Source organism: Gadus morhua, chromosome 9 (assembly GCF_902167405.1).
Source record: "Gadus morhua chromosome 9, gadMor3.0, whole genome shotgun sequence".
Lineage (NCBI taxonomy): Eukaryota > Metazoa > Chordata > Actinopteri > Gadiformes > Gadidae > Gadus > Gadus morhua.
In genome coordinates, this window is record NC_044056.1 from 20,254,763 (window position 1) to 20,269,397 (window position 14,635).

Genomic DNA, 14,635 nt, shown 5'->3' on the forward strand with positions numbered 1-14,635 from the left:
TGTGTGTGTGTGTGTGTGTGTGTGTGTGTGTGTGTGTGTGTGTGTGTGTGTGTGTGTGTGCGTGTGTGTGCGTGTGTGTGCGTGTGTGTGTGTGTGTGTGTGTGTGTGTGTGTGATTGTGAAGACCGAGGTTGTCTCAGAGGTATTTGGACATCTTCATTGCCAGTCTTTGAATGTTCTGCTGCAACCAAGCGACAGCAGAAATAAAGGATACATTCTCTGCTAAAAATTCTAATAAAAATTAAGTTGCACATATCGCCATTATTGAAGGAAATACGTTTCTTGCAATTGTTGTTTGGAATGCAGATTTTACATTTGTTGTGTTGGAAATACTTTGTTTAGGCCTCTTACAGCCTTTTATTTTTTTAATAGACTTGATGTTATTTCTATGTTTATTTTTGCATTTTTCTAGAACAACGTCGAATTAATTATTGCGATGTAGCTAGTTTCTAACACCTTTTCGCGGAAGAGCCCGATGGCACACGGGGAAAATGCGGGTAGGTTGGAGCGTGGGCGCCCGGAGGAGACCCTGCGCGGTGTGACGGTAGCAGGACGGGACACGCGCGTCTACCTCATTAACGCTCCGCTGACGGAACGTTTAGCTTTACGGCGAACACATTTGAGGATATTTTAGAACCGTCTCCCATCCAATGTCTGTGATGTCATGATGTCACTGATGCAAGCCATCAACTGCCATCATCAACATGTATCCCTGCTGCATTGGCAGACATTTAAGTCAACAGACGTATGCAACTGACAAAATGTATTAGGGTCACTCAATCAGCCTTTTTTTAACCCGACGAGCGTATCGCATGCGCATTCAAGAGACTCCCACGCAAACAACAATGTACTGCAGCCCGGATGTCAAATCAGCCTCCTTAGGCCACAGAAATATTAATAATAGTTTGAAACCCGGGATTTGGTTTAGTTGTGTTTGTCTATGTGTGTGTGTGTGTGTGTGTGTGTGTGTGTGTGTGTGTGTGTGTGTGTGTGTGTGTGTGTGTGTGTGTGTGTGAGTGTGCGCGCGCGTGTGCGTGTGTGTGTGTAGCCTACGTGTTTCCGCGTGTGTGTGTGTGTGTGTGTGTGTGTGTGTGTGTGTGTGTGTGTGTGTGTGTGTGTTTGCGCGTACGTGTGTGAGTGTGTGTGTGTGTGTGTGTGTGTGTGTGTGTGTGTGTGTGTGTGTGTGTGTGTGTGTGTGTGCGTGTGTGTGTGTGTGTGTGTGTGTGTGTGTAGGGGGGGGGGGGGGGGTTCAGTGGTGTTGAACACCCACTGCATTGTGAAAAAGCGGTTAAAACGACGTGGATTGCAAATGTTTTACCATGAGGTGGAATTGAAGCCCCAAGGGGTCCAAAAACATTTTACATCTCTGTTTTGGTGTGTATTGTAGATGTTTTGTTGGCTGTGGTACCCCTTCAAGGGAGTAGCCTACATAAGAGAGATAGTAGCCCATCATCTAGCTTCTACCTTCCGCCAATATCGAAGAGAATCGACCACTTTATCGTAACCGGATAGGCAGAGAGAATCCCTAACTTTAGATTTAAGGGTTGACTTGGGGTTTCAGACTGGTGGTGTGCAGCTATTGAACATCATGTGTAGCTGCCTGGGCAGCACTGGTCTCTGCCTTTGTGTTACTGGAAGCAGTGGTCTCCGATGGGCTGGAGAATGACAGTTCCATGTATTGCGGGTAGATGGCACAATTTTCTTACATTTATGTCAAGCTTGCAGGAGCTCTCTCACCAGGACGAAAGTATTTTATAAATATTGAGTTATCTATCGTTAAATATTGTTATAAAATGCTGACAACCTGCGTAATCGAAACCGACGTTCATGCAGAAGATAATACCTAATTAAAATGGAAGCCTAAATTAGAGTCTAAGAATAGGGTATAAAACAAAAGTAATCTAGGTTATTGATAAAATCTTAGACATTTTAATAATAATAATAATAATAATAATAATAGTAATAAAAGGCCTTATAATATGAAACAATATCGACTGCATGTAAAACGCCATAAGGCATACACACTGATTAACATGAAATATAATGGTACATCATGTCTCAATCGAGCCTCATAGGCGTACAGAACTAGATTTTTGGGTTCTGATTTGATGAGAGATTTGGAGAGAGAGGAGGAGGGAGCGAGGGACGGAGTAACGGAGAGAGCCTGTGTCTGCAAAAGAGGGAGAATTTTGGGGCCTGATTGAGAAAATACCATCTATAGCATTATCTTACGCAAATTAGACTATATTGCATTGTAATAGCGTCCTACTGGAAATCCTTTTAGTTTCCTCCTTGCCATAAGTTCAATATCATGTAGCCTACATCACTTTGATGAGCTCACGTGTAAGTGTTCAGAACAGAGGCAGGTAGGCCTGAATATAAGTGACGGGCCATAAGTCACAGCTCGTTAGTTTTATGTGCGACGCTAATACGGCCGGTGTGCAGCACTTGAAATTCGGGAATCGAACCCAACGCTGTGTCAAATAGCCTAGCGGTTGCGTGACGTATGAATGAGGAGGGCTGGCATGTGGCTTGTTGGTCGGAGAACAAGAATAGCTTGTAGGCTATTCGAGTTATTATAGGCCTAGATGGTGGATCGTCATCAGCATGACGTATTTTGGGGTTAATTTCGAGAGGAAAATTGAGTCTTGACACTCAAGTGCAAGATCCAGTTTGTTATAGCCCAACATCGTCCCAATGCGTTTAGTTATAGACCTACTAATATTATACCAACATTGAATAGACCGCAATTACAAAAAACCTCGGTGGTAACATATTCAAGTCTAAATAACGGTTGGGTGAGCATTATCGTTTTCTTTAACATCAAACCAACCCAATCAATCACGGACGGACGCACACACGTACGCGTACGCACACACACACACACACACACACACACACACACACACACACACACACACACACACACACACACACACACACACACACACACACACACACACACACGCATATACGCACACAGACACGCACACATACAAACACGCACACAAACGTACGAATACACACACACACACACACACACACACAAACGTACGAACACACACACACACACACACACACACACACACACACACACACACACACACACACACACACACACACACACACACACACACACACACACACACACACACACACACACACACAAAGAGGTAGAACTAGACAGACCCACACGAAACTAATTGGAGGTGTAAACATTTAAGGTCATTATAGACATTATATCGCCTACAGAGGCTCGGCTGAGGAAGTTGGATGAGCACCAAGTCACAGTGATTTGTTATTTTCTCAGCCGCATCGATATTGAAAGGCTAATGATCACTGATACACATGTGTATGGTTAGCCTATGTGGCGAAGTGAAACGCATTTCGGAGGTAAAATGCCATTTCCCAAGGCATCACTCCAGGCTGAAGCCTCTTTAGATTGTTGAGTTATACTCTTGAATATAGCCTAGTGGGTGCGCATAGTGGGTGTACATTTATTATGGGAAATATAGGCAAAGCCCCATGGCGAAGCCTTCAAGAGAAATCGCACATTCAATCATTTTTTTACTTCACGGGCTTACTTATTTTAAAACAATGTACAGCTAATATTGAAGGCCGAAGGCCAATACTTTAGGAACACCAAATGAAACCACAGCGAGTTCCGTTCAGTGACGTAGGCCTATATCTGTGACGCTCCACACATGAGATCAGGCACACACTCAAACACAGAATGGACACAGACAACATGGCACAGTCGTGGCCCATGTAATAAACATGAAGGAACGTAATTTTCAAATTCATAAATTATAATTTAATACCAAGAACAAATTTACAGCAGAATGCTCGTTTACAATAAGCTAACACAAACAAACAAGAATTGTGTTCAACTATTAACTTTCACACACGCACACATATATCACTTGCAATTAATAATAATAATAATAATGATAATAATGATAATCATAAAAAAAGTATCTATACGTTATCAATACCCTGCAGTCATATATTTTTATATATTTATATAAAAACGTGGGCCAGTTTAAACTGTTCATAATTACAATCATGTATCATTCTCTGGTCCTCATGTGGCAATAAACAGCCAAAGAACAGTATTCAATCAGCTACACAATGTGATCCCTTTTTATTCAACCACAACAACGTGTCTCGTGTGTTGAAGAAAAGCGCCAAAACAAAGACAAAATTGCTAGCTCTCAAACACATGTGCTCGCGCAAACTCACATGTACAGTCACACAACCAAACGGACACACGCACGCGTGCATACGTGCGCAGACACGCGCGCGCGCACAAACACTCACCCACACACACACACACACACACACACACACACACACACACACACACACACACACACACACACACACACACACACACACACACACACACCGCAGCGTTTGTCAAAGACCAAAGAGCGTGAAGCTAACTTAAAATAGCAACTCCTTCTCAAAGCGGCTCACCCTGTTTAGTTTCAGCCTAATATCGCACGTGTTCTTCCTTTTAGTTTGAAATAGCCTACAAGGGCTAGTGTACTGAATGCACAGATTATATCTATACAGTCAAAAAACATTTACATTTATATATATCAAAGGTAAAATAGGTTAGCGACCTGTGGCCATGCATTCACAGTCTAAATATACATGAAAAAGAAAACATTTGTCGTAATATGTATATACATTAAAAACATAACTTTCAGTGCTACTAGCTAAGTCTGCCACTCAATTTGAAGACGTTGTATTACCGAAAAAATGGCAACCACAGATTTTCTTAATCACATATACTTTGTATAAAGAAAAAACTTGTTGAAATGAATTGACCTATATTTACAAGAATACTGCCTCTAATCAATGTTTTCAAGTGAAATACACAAGCATACGGCCGAGGATTTTAATCTAATTATGTTTCCAAAATGTTTTAGGACTACTTTAACAACGTTTTGATAAGAAATTACATCATGCTTGTCAGGCACTTAATGCTTGAAGTGAATAAAGGGTGACATTTCAGGGACGTTTTAATAATACTGCCATAAACACTAGGCTACTCAAGCTATGCTTCAAACTTGTATGACCCTTGACCTCTCACATTTTAAAACTGGCTATTCTAATGCCTGGATTTTTCTTTTGTTTTGTTGTTAATCAACTGCAAACGACTTAATGCTAAAGCATAGGCGTGCTGTCTCAATTAAGAAACTCCATCAATTAAAGAAACGTAGTTCTACAGACAGCTCAGCATACGTAACACTGGGACTGGTTAAACCTGGGAAGAACAGGTTCTCCCAACTGAGAATGAATGTCACTTCGACCTGGTTTGTGGTAATTGCGCAGACTGCATCCAATAAATTAATGAGCATGAACTCTGCACTCATTTTTACATGTAACATTGCGCCTTCACAAATCGTCATTTAAAGAGCTGATTTGGAGTAAACCCTAAAATGGCCTGGTGGAAACAAGTGAATTATCAAACTTTATATGATCAAGAAATGTTTCTGCAGGGTCATAAAGCTGATAAGGAACTCAATATACCCTTCCCCAGACGTTATTGGTCATCCTATAAGAACATAAGTGCGCTTGCAGCATTAAGCCTAAATTATAAGCCTATATTCCTATTGCTGTGGTTTTAATTCTTTTGGAACATCTTACATTATTTCAGTGTTTCAAAGTTAATCACCGTCTCAGAACATAACACCACCTGTACTACAGAATCACATGGGCCGGTTTGAAACCAGAAAGGAGAAACAAAGAAAAGTACAAAACACAGCTATACATGGACACAGGACAAATCATTTGAGAATGAGAACTTAATTTTGACTTTCTCAATGAGTTTCTTTTAACCCAAATTAATTTTTAAATGCACTTAATACTATAATTTTCCTCGAGGATTGTGAAAATCCCTTTGTTTTTTCCCTTTCTTCGGTCTTTAAAAAAATGGATCGAAGCATCTCGCTCTGCGGAACGCTGGAGCTCGTATCTGCGTTTGGAAGTTCACTGGTTTCAATTTTTTAATTCACAGTCATGTTCCTCAATGTCTTTCTTCATGAAAGCAAGCTCGTGTAACAGCCGTTTTCCTTCTACCAAAGGACCTAACCATTGTAGTCCTAGCCCCTTTGTTCGTTTCCTTCTGTTTACTGAATTGACATGTAAGGCCAGTTAAAACTGCTCCCCGAAAGCAACATATCCCTGATGAGAGTTTCAATTGGGGTTTTACCTACCAATCGGACGAAAAATAATTGTTCTATGACCGAAGAAGAGACAGTGCGGAGAGAAGGCAAGCGAAGTAACAACTTCCCAAATCGAGTTGGCTGGTTGGGATACTGGCTCCTTACATATTCCTCCAGGGCGCACTGGGACTTCTCTTGCAAACTTTCCACATGGGCCACATCTGAGAGACCACAGGCATCTGGAGGAAAGAGCAGAAATAAGGTTTATAATATTAATATCAAACATTCAGGTCAACATTAAATATACAGCATAATTAATGCATAATTCTATAATTAATGCACCTCAAATTAATTATAGAATTGTTATTCGTTTTGGAAGAGAAAATATATCCCTTAAAACATTGTGGTCTAATAATGATAATCATAACGGAGATGGTTATTCATACTTTTTATTATTAAAAGGCATAATATTATTATTGTTAATCATAATAATAATATTATTATGTAACGTCATATGTATTATATGCTATTCGATGTTTGTAAATTGAACCCTTACAAATATTCCATGCATATTCATAGATCAAACATTATATACGTATTTAAAACGCTCCTCGACAGACTGTCTAGAAATGTGTGTGTGTGTGTGTGTATGTGTACGTGTACGTGTACGTGTACGTGTATGTGTGTGTGTGTGTGTGTGTGTGTGTGTGTGTGTGTGTGTGTGCGTGTGTGTGCGTGTGTGCGCGCGTGCGTGCGCGTGTGTGGGAGGTGGGCTGGGGGGGAAGGGGTTGTGCAGTGACCTTTCGTGAACCCAGATTTAGCTTGAAAAACAACTAACTGAGAGCCTACAGAGGCGTCATCGTGATACCCTATACGCTATTTAATACGATGTTATATGAGACCAGAAACTGACTATTTTGCGAAAAAAGGAAGTAGGCTATCCATTAATTTGAATTGTCAAAGATACACATAGCGCACAATCTAAAATAGAAGTTATCATTTTTACATTTAATTACACCTACATCATTCTTTTGCACTTTGCTCGTTATATGTTGGTATACGAACAGTCAAGAACGATCCATCATCCATCAGCCGTAATAAAATATGATTGAATAGGCAGCAGAAAAATGTTTTGAGTGTTTCATAATATTATTATAATTATAATTAATAATGTAATTATTATTATTATTATTATTATTATTTTGTATCTTTGCAGGAGCCTTAAGGGGACGATAATTGTGCTCCTCTCCGCTCTTTAAATATACAGCCTATTTGTTTTATTTCTGTGCTGAGTGTACAATTCTTAGTGGAAGTCTGGGTCATGACCTCGTTTTGGAACAAGAGGTCCATACATGGTCAGTAAACAAATAATGTTCCTGCAAAAATATAAAATAAATACTTATAAATTGGTTGGTGGCCACTGGCCAGTGCACGTAAAACACAATTAGCAAACTAGGCCCTTTTTTCTTAAAAAAACCAACAAATTTCATAAACAAAACGACGCGTTTAAGAACTACGACGCCCTTCTGCAAGGGGAACCTAAGACTTGTCTTACTTTTTTTCCCCACATACCTCCCCCTTGGAGAGTTATATCTTTATATCTGTCATTCCGTACAAACAAGGCGTTGGGTATAGGCCTGCACACTAAGATCAGTCGCAAAATTCTCCAAGTTTCATTCACAATTGATGGTCACTGCAACTTAACATAAATGTTATATCATTAGACCTGCCTACTTTTTGTTTATGTTATAGTGTTACTAACTTTAGTTTAGAGAAACACACCACCTTGCTTTGAATATGTTACCACTGCAAATGGCCTGCAGACAAGTCACCACAAAGACAGTGTGTTTTTCTTACCATCGTTTGTTTTGGCCCAAGTTGTGTGTTTTTAGCGGTTACTCCGTTCACCACAAGTCCTCTCTACAGGCCTTTGACACAGAGGTGTAGCGTGTGCACTATGTTCTGGGGTAAATCTACATGTCTTACCTGACGTGAAGAGCACAATTGCCTTTAAGCAGCTGTATTCGGCAGAGTCGACGTGCAGAGCCTTGAGCTTTTCCACTTGCTCTTGGAAGATCCTAATGTGGTCCATAAAGGCTACCACTCGGTCCGCAGACATGGGGGAGGCGTGGAGGCCAGCAGCCGCCAGCAGAGGAGCCACATGGAGGGGCATGGAGCACTGTGCGGCGTTCAGCACGAACAACTCACTCCAAGTCAACCTCAGAAGAGCTACCTGGTCAGTGATCTGCAGGTCGGGAAAGAATGGAATATTCCTGGCCCACTCCACGGCACTGAAGAGCATCCTGGCCGCGAGTTCACAAATGTTCTCGATGCCCATTATGTTGTTGGGCTGCATGCATTGACTGCCATACCGGGACGTAGGGTACGGCTCCGCTCTCAACAGAAGAGAGATATATCCGGATAAGTAGGAATGGCAGTGCAGTGGGTCCCCATTTGTCAACGCGAACTGGCCATGGTGCGGCTGTGTGGGTGGCATCCGTCCCCTTTGCACCGCTGCAGTAAAAAGAGAAACTACAGATATTGATGCCTGAATTCTACACGTCACAAGATGAACATTTGGATGACCATACTGTCAGAATGCAGTTTTGTAGGTTCACAATTTATGAATTGAGATGAAACATGAAACCACGTATGATGATGGCCAACTGCGTAGAATACAAGCGAGGTTTTGGATACATCTGCTGCGCTTTAACGTTTTAAAAAACATACATTTACGCAAGACATTCACGCACGTATTGTGGAAAATCATGGTGCAGGAGCAACGAAGCCTGGATTATTGTAAATGAACACAAAGAGGGCAAGGCAGACCGTGCATGTTTAACCCTTAACCTACTTAGCGGTAGCCTGCATCTCGTTGTATAGCCTACTGTATGTGGGCCTACAAACATGGATCGATTCAATTTACGCGCTCGTGTAGACATTATTCACACACGTTTCGGGTAAAGAGTAGTTTTCATATCAGGGGAAGAAAAATAAATCCCGAGTGGATAACGTGAGGATGAAGCATGGAGACTCTGCTCCCTAATCCGACACTCGCCATAGCGCTGGTCGACTATCAGCTATCCAACACACACGCGATCTGTTTACACTCTTTAACCAAATTCGATCCTGCCGACGCTATATCGAGGGTAGGGGACATGGCTGTGAACCATAGACACAAAGCGGCACGCAAACACCATACTAGGAAGGACCCGACCACCCCCCCATTCCCCTCTCTTGAGGAGGGTCGCAGGCGGCTCGTCGCGTGCCTCCCGTCGGACCCAGATCACAGGAGGAGTCGGTGCACAGAAAACGCTCTCTGGGGCGACATAACATCATCATTTGCATGGCTTCACGTCTGATGGCATGAGGTGCAGTGATAAATACATGGATAATAAAAATAAAAATCCGAATACCTTCCCGTCTCATGCCAACTTTAAGGCATTTTTTGAGGCGGCAGTACTGACACTGATTGCGGTGGTGCTGGTCGATCGGACAGTTCCTGTTTGCACGGCACGTGTACGTGAGGTTCCTTCGTACGCTCCGCTTGAAGAAGCTTTTGCAGCCCTCGCAAGTGAACTGGCCATAGTGTTTGCCACTGGATTTGTCCCCACACACCACACACTCGATGTGCTGCGGCTGCTTCTCCGACGACTGGTTGGTCGGCGTGGACTGCGTGTTGTTCGGGGGTCCCTGCACGGTGGTCTGGGAGGACGGAGCAACCTGAGAACCGGACAGATTCAACTGGCCCGGCTGAGGAGTCGGCAGAGAGAGTCCTCCTTGCGTCTGCGAGGAGAGGGAGCCTTGGGTGTCGGCCACATCGTCCTGGGAGCCTCTCCACACTACCATTGCCATATCTATCATTCAGCGTTAAGAAACTTTTTGTTCTTCCGTTTTGATGTCGCGGTCAATTTAGTCTCTACGGGAACACAATAAACTGCGATTAGGAAACACAATAAACTGCGATCTACCCTAACGTGCAATCCACAGCAAGACTCCTGAACACTGAGGAATTATTGCTCTGGTAGACGGTAGGCGCTATGCACGCTTCAAAACTGATGCGATGGCGAGCTGATTCGCTGCCTTGCGCTTAAAGGCCAAGTCCAGGGGCGCTTGCAGTCAGCCATCCAGCAGAGCCATCAATTGGAAAGGTGAGCTTCTTTAATGATGATCAGCTGAGGTACAGTAAGTCTGTTCAACGAAGGCAGGAGCGGGTGGCTAGACAACGGAGCGATGCAGGAATAATGTCGAATTCACAGCAGACCGCAGCTTATCAAGTTCCAGCAAGTCTTGAGGAAAATCTCCAACTGGTGAAATGCGTCTCGTTCCGCGTCTTCTTGTGCGGCGGCGCCAGCAGCGCGCGGCTTAAGCCAATGTTTGGGGAGCCTGTGATACGAAGTCTCCGGAACGCGAGAGGAGCACGAGCACGAAAAAACACCGACTGCAGACCCTCTTCATGGAAAAGGAAAATAATAGCGGAAAAGAAGCGAGAATCAAAGTGATCAAATATGTTAAAAAGGCGGAGGTTAGGAAGTGATTTGCGATTGGTAGGAGCCCGACTGGCAGAATGCTTTCTCTCTGATCAGCTCACTGAGCTCTCTATATAGTGAACTTTGACACGACTGCTGCAACTTAGCACACGTTACCATGGTGATCAGCTGCCATATATGGAAGGTGAGTGTGTTTGACTGGTCAGAGCTCATGGACCTCCCCCTGAACCCTATTGGCTAGTCGGTACTTGTGCTACTTGGTGCCTTGCCAGAGCGGGGATAGAGGTCGAGAGGGCCGCTTGGTCCTAAGAAGAGACGTGTTTTGGAAGATAAATCTTTCTTTTTAAACCAAATAGCCTCGTTAACGGTAAGCTTGACAGAAGAACCGTACGAATAAGAATGCAATAAAACAAAAGACAATGTCCCGTCTTATCCCTTCCGTAACAGTTGAACAATTTAATCTTTAAACAATGTAAGCTACCATTTAATACAATATAGATCTTTACCCAAATAAATGTATGATAATATTGGCTGATATGGTGCCACATTTAAAGCCATTATTTATCATAATGCGTATACAGAATTTGAGTAGGCTTATAAAACAATGATTTGAATGGAATGGGTAAATGTTGCAGAGAGATGCAATGCTCCTATTGCTTTTGCAAAAATATTGCATACACACACACACACACACACACACACACACACACACACACACACACACACACACACACACACACACACACACACACACACACACACACACACACACACACACACACACACACCCACACACACACTCAATTAATGTGTTAGAACATGAACTGAGCCCATAATCGAAATGTACTATTTAGCCGAATGTTGCACACTCTGAGTAATTGTAATGCTTCGGCTATTCAATTAGGCTGCGTTCCATTCATTAGCTCTACATCCCGAATTTTAATATCACAATTTTGTGGAATAGGGCACCGTTTGTGCACATATCCCAGAGTCGCTAGTGGCTATTACTCGCTGGGCGTTGAGTCTTCAACCAAAACTTATTGCTCATCATATCTGTCCCTGAACATTTTGTGGATAGTACTTGATTCATGTAAACCACTAATTAAATCGAGAATTTATTTCCAATAATGAATGTAGGCAAAATTATTTAGCCTAGAATATAGGTCCAATAATGCCATATATTATTTTGAAGGCTTGTCTTCACAACGGCTGGCTGTATACCCCGGGCTGAACGTGAATCTGTTCGTGGCAGTAGCGTACGATTGGGGGTAAGAAACGATCGATTTGAAGTTCCAAGGGGTCGGGATAGACCCTCCGTTTAGTAAATACGTCTCAGAGTCACATTGAACCGCTGCCTTGAACTCTCTTTATAATTCTCATTACCAGTCACCCATAAACTCGGATTAAAACCCCACACTGAGCGTATCTAGGTGCACCTAGAGCTCAGCCCTGTGTAGGTCGGTCCACTGAAGGAGCGGCATTACTTATTATACCATCAGTGTTGTCTGGCGGTAGATAGGCGCCCCCTAGCGTCCGCTCCGGTCCGCCTCCAACACAACCCAATTTAGGGGAGCCACCGGAGAAGGAGAACTACTTCAGTCTCTTGTCTCTCACATAGACTAAACTATTGGGCACCATTCAATCCCGCTAGCTATTTGTTAAAAAATGTGTGTAATTTGACAAAGGATCATTTGGCTCCTAGCTCTGCCAAAATGAGGATTTACATTTGGCTCCGTGGTGCGCGCGGTCCGAGCGGCGGCGTTCACACAGATTAGGTTGTGATTGTAGATAAACCAGCACAACGATTGTGTGCTTATGTTATGGACAGTTTTATTCACCCGTTCTTGTATCGTTATCGGCGAATAAAAAGCGTTACGAGGTGACGACAGATTGTTTTCCCATCAGTCGGTAAGTAGCCTACACCTTAGTTTCTGCACAATAGCCTTCTGAAAACCATGTCGTTCATTTCTTCGATCGGGCTTGTCTGTATTGTCTTCACCTTAACAAACGCTCGCTGCTAAATTGTCTATTAAAATGGTAAATTAATTGCTACGGATATTAAGAATATGTTCGATCCATGGAGTATAAACGAGAGGCGCCTGTAAATACAATCAGGGTTTGCCGTATAATAAAGCACATGCGAGAATATTATTCATTCACATTTATTCTCAAGTTATTGTGATGCCGTTATGAGTTATCAGAGTGGAGGTTGATGTAGGCTATTTGTGCAGCACACCTACCAAATGCATATGTTGAGGATTCTTCCGTGGCGTGGTGCATCTTCACTCTTCACTCCTAAATCCACCACCTATTTATCTCGACTCTCTCGCTTTAACAGATGAGATGGCTTCCTCTCCCAACAGACGGAATCAAACACACCAACAAAATGTTTATTGCAAAAAAAAATCTGTCAACAAACTAAATTTACGCACAACTTTGAAGTGCACGCTATAAGAAAACACTGGCCCCAGCGCTGATTCAAAACACGTGTTGAACAAGAAATGAAAAGTTTCAGTCGACGTTGTCCGAGGAACAATGTTATTCTCGCCTCTATAAACAAATAAGCTATGGAAAGGAGACGCATCCCCTGCGTCTTTTCTCTCTCTACAGTAATGTGTGTGTGCGGGAAGCCCTCCGCTCCGCTCTGCTTTGTGTGGGACCAGGAGGGGGGAGGGGGGGGGGGGGGCAGCATGGACACCTGTCGTGTAGGGGGGCTGCATTTAACATTATTTATATTACAATAGACACATATATAACGTTAAGCAGAATATAGTGGGATACAGACTGCTAGAACAACAGCGAGTTCCCACAACGATGCTGGCGTGCATGCATGTGTAATGTGCACCATGTGAGTAGGAAATACAGCCACTTTATAACGCGTTGTGCTTCTTATTTTTCTCTGTTATGCATCAGAGCATGTGAGCCCCAGAACCAAGGGGAGCTGAACCAATACCGGTGCAGAAAGGCTGGACATTTTAGTCAATGTCTACAAAAAAGAAAATAAAAAATGAAAAATTATTTGATTTCAAATTTAAAATATACATTTATTTCGAATAGGCGCTTTTTTGCATACATCACTTGTAAAGGTTTTAAATGGCTATCAGCATGGACCAGACAATTTTTTTAATGATTTCCCAGAATAATTTAATTTTCTTAAATTATTAGTTGATATATTTTTAAATTAAAATGGAAAATAATGTCGAATAAAACCAATTTGGCAGTTTCTTTCTTTCAAACACAGGATGAAAGCGCCACTCAAACAGCCAGCACACAATGCCGCCCTCGACGGGATCAGTATTGATTAAGACGAGACGCAGGATGTCGCCTGTGCTAAATATTTACTGATCACACACAAATAGCTGGATCTTTAACGATTTCCAATGCTCAAACATAAATAACGGAGCGGAGCGCTTTATTATTGTGAGTAAAACAAAGCAGGCGACTCGACTGGAGATGTGCTGATTGCGATAAGTGTAGTTAAACGAATCGATAGGTGGTGAATTGCCGAGATAATAGTGGGAATTTACGTTCGTGCAAAGGGAAAAGTTTCCCTCATAGGTAGCGGAGTAACGGTATATTCTGCATCTGAGTCTACAGCTGTTAACTTAAGTTAGGATATAAACATAATATACTCATCCAATTTTATATTTCCTTTTTTATATCATTTATAAAAATAAAGAAAATTGTTAGAGTGAAACAAGTCTTCTTAAGAGAAGTTCAACCTAGAAGAAAGTTGGCTTTAATCTTATCTTGACGACACCAAGTGCTTCAAGATAGCAGAACTGTGACCCGCGGTCCCAGAGTTCCCGCCCTGATTAACCCCTCCAGACCCGACCGGGAGCAAAGGTTAACCAGGCTAATCAACATGAAGAGCAGGATTGAGTTAGTTTACTGCTGAATTAAAAGAGAAACAAAACGGTAACTATATCATAGTATAAGTATTAAGACAGGTGACGTGGCTCTGAAAATG

General features: G+C 42.4%; 1 protein-coding gene across 3 annotated transcripts; it reads right to left on the reverse strand.

The window, feature by feature from the left end:
* Positions 1-3,790: 3,790 nt before the first annotated feature.
* nr2f2 (nuclear receptor subfamily 2, group F, member 2) lies at positions 3,791-13,143 on the reverse strand. Of its 3 annotated transcripts, none has more exons than XM_030365816.1 (3): positions 12,906-13,143; positions 8,162-8,689; positions 3,791-6,414 (listed from the first exon to the last, which is right to left on the reverse strand). In XM_030365816.1, exons 1-3 carry the CDS (start codon positions 12,943-12,945, stop codon positions 6,140-6,142), a joined length of 843 nt encoding a protein of 280 aa, XP_030221676.1. In that variant the 5' UTR covers positions 12,946-13,143; the 3' UTR covers positions 3,791-6,139. The 3 variants fall into 3 exon arrangements, with proteins under 3 accessions (XP_030221676.1, XP_030221674.1, XP_030221675.1); XM_030365814.1 differs by lacking the exon at positions 12,906-13,143 and adding an exon at positions 9,592-10,744 and having other exon boundaries at positions 8,162-8,707; XM_030365815.1 differs by lacking the exon at positions 12,906-13,143 and adding an exon at positions 9,592-10,741.
* Positions 13,144-14,635: the final 1,492 nt, after the last annotated feature.